The 7,127-nt window shown below is 48.4% G+C and overlaps 1 protein-coding gene across 1 annotated transcript; it reads right to left on the reverse strand.

The window, feature by feature from the left end:
• Nucleotides 1–4,003: 4,003 nt before the first annotated feature.
• LOC103638033 (uncharacterized) lies at nt 4,004–6,014 on the reverse strand. The gene is made up of 3 exons (XM_008661041.2): nt 5,420–6,014; nt 4,939–5,275; nt 4,004–4,397 (listed from the first exon to the last, which is right to left on the reverse strand). Exons 1-3 carry the CDS (start codon nt 5,930–5,932, stop codon nt 4,357–4,359), a joined length of 891 nt encoding a protein of 296 aa, XP_008659263.1. The 5' UTR covers nt 5,933–6,014; the 3' UTR covers nt 4,004–4,356.
• Nucleotides 6,015–7,127: the final 1,113 nt, after the last annotated feature.

Consider the following 7,127-nt stretch of genomic DNA (forward strand, 5'->3'; position numbering starts at 1 on the left):
GTAGTACCTCTTCTTCTCCTTTCTTCTCCCCTTCTTGTTGTCACCCCTGTCACTATCACTAGATAATGGACATTTTGCAATAAAATGACCGGGCTTACCACATTTGTAGCACACTTTCTTGGAGCGGGGCTTGTAATCTTTCCCCCTCCTTTGCTTAAGGATTTGGCGGAAGCTCTTGATGATGAGTGTCATTTCCTCGTTGTCGAGCTTGGAGGCGTCGATGGGTGTTCTACTTGATGTAGACTCCTCCTTCTTCTCCTCCGTTGCCTTGAATGCAACCGGTTGTGCTTCGGACGTGGAGGGGCCATCTAGCTCGCTGATTTTCTTTGAGCCTTTGATCATCAATTCAAAGCTCACAAAGTTTCCTATCACTTCCTCGGGAGTCATTAGTGTATATCTAGGATTACCACGAATTAATTGAACTTGAGTAGGGTTAAGGAAAACAAGTGATCTAAGAATAACCTTAACCATTTTGTGGTCATCCCATTTTTTGCTCCCGAGGTTGCGCACTTGGTTCACCAAGGTTTTGAGCCGGTTGTACATGTCTTGTGGCTCCTCCCCTTGGCGAAGTCGGAAGCGACCAAGCTCCCCCTCGATTGTTTCCCGCTTGGTGATTTTGGTCACCTCGTCTCCTTCGTGCGCGGTCTTTAGCACGTCCCAAATCTCCTTAGCACTCTTCAACCCTTGCACCTTATTATACTCCTCTCGACTTAGAGAGGCGAGGAGTATAGTTGTGGCTTGGGAGTTGAAGTGTTGGATTTGGGCCACTTCATCCTCATCATAGTCTTCATCCCCTACGGATGGTACCTGTACACCAAACTCAACAACATCCCATATACTTTTGTGGAGTGAGGTTAGGTGATATCGCATCATATCACTCCACCTAGCATAATCTTCACCATCAAACGTTGGTGGTTTGCCCAATGGGACGGAAAGTAATGGCGTATGTTTAGAAATGCGAGGATAGCGTAGAGGGATCTTACTAAACTTCTTGCGCTCATGGCGCTTAGAAGTTACGGACGGCGTGTCGGAGCCGGAGGTGGATGGTGACGAGGAGTCGGTCTCGTAGTAGACCACCTTCCTCATCTTCTTATTCTTGTCACCGCTCCGACGCGACTTGTGTGAAGGGGATTCCTTTTCCTTCCCCTTCCCTTTGTTGTAGGACTCTCCCGATGGAGCCTTCCCGTGGCTTGTAATGGGCTTCTCGCCGGTCCCCATCTCTTTCTTGGCGTGATCTCCCGACATCACTTCGAGCGGTTAGGATCTAATGAAGCACCGGGCTCCGATACCAATTGAAAGTCGCCTAGAGGGGGGGTGAATAGGGTGAATCTGAAATTTATAAACTTAAACACAACTACAAGCCGGGTTAGCGTCAGAAATATAAACGAGTTCGAGAGAGAGGGCGCAAAACAAATCGTGAGCGAATAAAGAGTGAGACACGATGATTTGTTTTACCGAGGTTCGGTTCTTGCAAACCTACTCCCCGTTGAGGTGGTCACAAAGACCGGGTCTTTTTCAACCCTTTTCCTCTCTCAAACGGTCCCTCAGACCGAGTGAGCTTCTCTTCTCAATCAAACGGGACAACAAGTCCCCGCAAGGACCACCACACAATTGGTGTCTCTTGCCTCGGTTATAATTGAGATGATCACAAGAAAGAATGAGAAAGAAAAGAAGCGATCCAAGCGCAAGAGCTCAAATGAACACGACAAATCACTCTCTCTAATCACTAAAGCTTTGTGTGGAGTTGGGAGAGGATTTGATCTCTTTGGTGTGTCTTGTATTGAATGCTAGCTCTTGTAAGGTGTAGAAGAGTGGAAACTTGGATGCCATTGAATGTGGGGTGGTTGGGGTATTTACAGCCCCAACCACCAAAATATGGCTGTTGGAAGTGTGCTGTCGCTTGGCGCACCGGACAGTCCAGTGCGCCAGCCACGTCAGCAGACCGTTGGGGTTCGACCGTTGGAGCTCTGACTTGTGGGGCCTCTGGGCTGTCCGGTGGTGCACCGGACAGGTACTGTAGACTGTCCAGTGCGCCTCCCGCGCGTGCTCTGACTCTGGCGCGCACTGTAGCGCATTTAATGCGGCTGCAGTCGACCGTTGCGCGCGAAGTAGTCGTTGCTTCGCTGGCACACCGGACAGTCCGGTGTGCACCAGACACTGTCCGGTGACTCACCGGACAGTCCGGTGAATTATAGCGGAGCGCCCTCTGTCTTTTCCCAAAGGTGAAGAGTACGACCTCGAGTGCCCTGGTGCACCAGACACTGTCCGGTGGCACATCGGACAGTCCGGTGCGCCAGACCAGGGTGCCTTTCGGGTTGTCTTTTGCTCTCTTGTTTGAACCCTTTTCTTAGTCTTTTTATTGGCTTATTGTGAACCTTTGGCACCTGTAGAACTTATAGACTAGAGCAAACTAGTTAGTCCAATTATTTGTGTTGGGCAATTCAACCACCAAAATCAATTAGGAAATATGTGTAAGCCTAATTCCTTTCACTTGGTATTACATATCATTGAACTCGATTAGTAATTAGTTATAGAAGAACGATAGTGACCAAGTATTATGCTCCGTTTGGATGTCGATATTGGAGAGCATGGAATGGAATTGGATTCAACTACAAATCAGGCATGGTATTGAAATGAGACATAGTTCCAATTCTATTCTTTGGATGTCACTGAATTAGTGTTTGGAATTGTGTGGTCTAATTCCACTTAATACAGATGAGTGATGCTCTGTATTGGGAGAGGGACTTCCTAGTTATAGTTCAATTCCAGAGAATTGAGTACGTATGATTAATATTTTGCTTTCTCTTACTCGTACAACTTTTGCTTGATTTACTTCTTTACCTACTTTCTCCATTGGTTAATGGGCTTAACTAGAAGAGAAATTTCATGAACATTTTTATAATGGAGTTCATAAAACAAATTTATCACATCTTACATCGGTTCATCAAGGGTGTGATGGGTATCCTAGATTTTGTGAAACACTGACATCACGAATTGATGCTTCTATTTTGCTGTTTTTGAAAGAGATTTGACCAATTTGGCTTCTAAATGGCTTGTGTTCTATCATTAAAGGGAAACTTGCGCACTATAAGTTTCTTATTGTTAATCAATTGTTGCAGAAGACTATTGTGGTTGAGGCTTATTTAAAAGGTACTCATGGTGTTCATATGCGAGCTGATTGGTTGGCCGGCCGCGCGAAGCCGGGCCGACGCGAGCCTGGCCAGCCGCATACGCACGTTTCTGGCGTATCGGTGGATACAGAAAAATAGTTGTAAAATGAATTATTTTGCATCTATTCGTGTAGCTCACGTCTGACACATACAGGTAACCAAACAAGTGCTTGCATAAAGTCAATGCATACGATAACTCAGGATCAAATGGCGCGGGTAACCAATCACATGGATGGTACATCGTCTTATGCATGTGTCATATATTCGGATAGCTAGGATAATGAGAGCAAAGAATGTCGTGTCATTGAATTTGTTTGTTGATGACTTGATGTACCACCCGTTCACTGACAGACGAGTGTCTGGCGACTCCTGTGAGAGAGGTGGAATCAGACCGGACACGACCATTATTAAATATATAACGCCGTTGACTTTTTTAAAAAACTTTGACTACTCGTCTTATTTCAAAAAATATGAATTATCATTTACTTTGTTATGATTTGTTTTATCATTTAAAGTTGTTTGACCATGACAAGTTTTATATTTTTGAATAAATATTTTAAATAAGACGAGTGATCAAAGTTTTCAAAAAAAAGTCAACGACGTCATTTATTTAAGAACGGATGAAGTATATTTTTGTTTTGAAATCTCTCTATTTTCAGGCAACCAAATATCGTCAGCGGCGAAAGTATTCACTACTCAGTACTCACGAGCTTTATTGAAAAAAACATACAATATGTTTGATAAAGTTATGCACATACCTTCAACAAATAAATGATATATAGCCATGATTGACACTGAATAACTAAAAGACTAGTTCAAAAAATTTTGTCTGTAATATCTGGTGTGTTAGGATTCCGGAGCAATTACAGAGCATGCCAGCAACATTCTCGTGATGACCAGACAAAGACGGAGATTGTAACTACACAAGGAAAAATCTTCCAAGCATTATATGTGGGAAAAAATTCTTTTCCAGCAGTCTGAAACTGATGTCAAGCCATACTGCTTCCCTTCTGAAGAACGCCTCCAACTAAACTACCAGAAAGCAGGAGAATGTCTGAGGTTTCTGAAACTACACGAGCGGGAAAAAATCTACTTCTAAAGCCGTTGCATCGGAAGCACGTTTTGTTTTTTTTTTGAAGAGATCAGTCGCGAAGCTGTTGTCACTTCGTCAAGCTCTCGTACACCTCTAGGGTTCGTCAACATTGGGGTGCCGCAGTTGCGTCGCAGCTGAAATTCACAAAGGTGCAAGTGAAAAACACGAGTGGGTTAGGAGGCATGTTATGGGTGATGCAACTATTTGCAGCAGTTCCATGATCTGACAAAATTTTGTAAATACTATGACAACCAAAAATGAAAAATAGATAGGAGAAATCAGTAGCAGTGTCAACTGTATTTTTTCTGACAAGTGAAACAAATTCAATCTTCTCAACCTCTATAGTCTCAACTGCTTAGTCCACTCATTGGCAAAAGAAGTGGATTGTACATGCATGCAGCAACTATTTTACACATCTCTTAGAACAGCAACTTCGAAACTATAGAGGTAGTCTGAACTGAACATATGAGCTGTTTTAGTCGGAATGCAGATTCAGTGTCTATTGTCATCGGTATGACTTAGCGACTCACAGAAAACTAAAACCTACAGGGGGCTGTTATGAGAATACTTGACATTTCCAATCCCATCAGGATAGCCATGATCGACTCAACATCATTTATCAGAAATTTAGAACAGACGCACTGAATCAACTGGCAACTGAGAAGCAGCTCTCACCATAGGAATCGGTGGCAAGGACAACGATGTTCATGGGGTCGTCGCACCAAGGCAGGTCGGTGACCAGAGGAGTCAGCCGAGCGCAGTTGCCGGCCTGCACGCACAGCGCGATGCCTATGACGCCCCGTTCGCCGCCGACGGAGATGGTTTCGCCTAGCTGGTACGCCAGCCTGCACAGGAGCAAGTACACAGACCTGCCGTAGAACTGGAACGTGGCCCAGCCGAGCGGGTTGAAGTTCCCCACATTGTTTGCCCGCACGTATCGGATCGTCCTCAGTGGCTCTGACGTGGGTTCAGCGCGCCGGAGCAGCAGGCTCATGAGACCCGGTGTAGTAGTCTTGCCACGAAATGTGCCAAGAACGAACGGCAGTTAGTGCAGACTGCAGACATGGGCAAGAACGGGATCGATGGATAGGTTTCAAAGAACCGTGCTCCGTCCAAACCAAGGCGATGAATCGAATTGGACCGACGTTGAACTCACCATAGTTGGGGGTGGTGGAAGTGGAAGGACAGGTGGCTCGATCCTCGGGGGGATTTCCTCGACCATCCAAAACATCATCGTGGTCCTTACACCGCCGTTGTCATCGACGGTGACCCCGGTGTGCCAGCGGCGGTGCCTGCCGTTGGCGCGGAGGTAGCGGGTGGACCCGTAGCGCAGGACGACGTCGGCTTCGGCTTCGTCGTCTACGGTGAGCGGCGCCCCAATGGGCCTCCACGCGACGGCGTACAGTACCAGCTCGTCGTAGTCGCGCTGGACAACGCGGAGGCCGCGGTGGCCTGGAGGCGCCATTTCCCGCGAGACCGCGAGGTAGCGTCCGTAGGCGGCGCTGCGGAAGAGGACGAAGTTCTGGACCAGGTGCACCTGCCACGCCGCGTTCAGGGAGGCGCGGCGACGGCTCAGAGAGACGCCGACCCCGTCCTCGTCGGCGTAGAGGTACGTCCCGCGCACGCGGCTCCGCAGCCGCACGTGATTCTCGTCGAAGATTTGGTCCATCGCAGCCGCCGCCGGTGGTGGTGCAGTTGCCGAGTTGCGGATGCGCGGGGGACGAGCTGTTCGTTGCCTAGGGAACGGAGAACGGGAAGGGAGAGCAAAGCGGCTATTCGTTGCGACAGTTATTGAGCGCGCGACGCGGTGGGGCCGTCGTCCCAACAGAAACCGACTAAACTTTAATAGCTAAAGTACTGGCTCCAGTGTGTAAGTACATGGTGGTGTGATAAAATTTAGCACATATTATCTTATAAACTGCTCAAGTGGTGCTAAAAGTAGCTAAACATGAGCCAGGAAACCCCATTTTCCACCCATACCCTCCAACCTCATTCCCTCTCTCTCCGCATTAGGGGCATATGTGTCTTTTTATTCCAATATGTTAAACTTTATTAGAGTAGTCCAAACACCCCAAAGAGCTAAACTTTAGCACTTCAATTTATATGGCTAAAGTTTAGTAGGAAGCTAAAATTTATCCTGTGAGATTGAAACAGGGCCTAATTCTACTAGCATATTTTTAGCTAACTAACTATTAGCTCTGTCGGGGACCATAATTAGGGGTACCCCCAAGACTCCTAAACTCGGCTGGTAACCACCATCAGCACAAAGCTGCAAATGCCTGATGGGCGCAATACAGGTCAAAGCTCCGCCCACTCAAGGGACACGATCTCGCCTCGCCCGAGCCCAGCCTCGGGCAAGAACAGCAGACCCATGTGGATTCACGTCTCGCCCGAGGGTCTCCTCGAGGCCCAGCTCGGGCAGGCTTCGCGGAGAAGCAACCTTGGCCAGATCGCCTCGCCAACCGACCGTATCGCATGAGCATTCAATGCAAGGATCGTCTGACACCTTATCCTGACGCACGTTCCTCAGTCGACAAGGCCGAAGTGACCGCAGTCACTTCGCCCCTCCACTGACTGACCTGACAGGAAAACAGCGCCGCCTGTCCTGCTCCGACTGCTGTGCCACCCGCCAGGGTGAGGCTGACAGCAGCCAAGTCCAGCCTCAGGCGCCATAGGAAACTCCGCCTCGCCCGACCCAAGGGCTCGGACTCAACCTCGACCTCGGACGACGGACTCCGCCTCGCCCGACCCAAGGGCTCGGACTCAACCTCGACCTCGGACGACGGACTCCGCCTCGCCCGACCCCAGGGCTCGGACTCAATCTCGACCTCGGACGACGGACTCCGCCTCGCCCGACCCCAGGG

The sequence above is a fragment of the Zea mays genome, chromosome 9 (assembly GCF_902167145.1).
Source record: "Zea mays cultivar B73 chromosome 9, Zm-B73-REFERENCE-NAM-5.0, whole genome shotgun sequence".
NCBI lineage: Eukaryota > Viridiplantae > Streptophyta > Magnoliopsida > Poales > Poaceae > Zea > Zea mays.

Coding starts and splice junctions, on each gene's coding strand:
- LOC103638033 (XM_008661041.2), bottom strand. CDS start 5,932: ATGGACCAAATCTTCGACGAGAATCACGTGCGGCTGCGGAGCCGCGTG. Junction 5,276..5,419: donor TTCCACCACCCCCAACTATG/GTGAGTTCAACG, acceptor TTTCGTGGCAAG/ACTACTACACCGGGTCTCAT. Junction 4,398..4,938: donor CCTTGCCACCGATTCCTATG/GTGAGAGCTGCT, acceptor TGTGAATTTCAG/CTGCGACGCAACTGCGGCAC.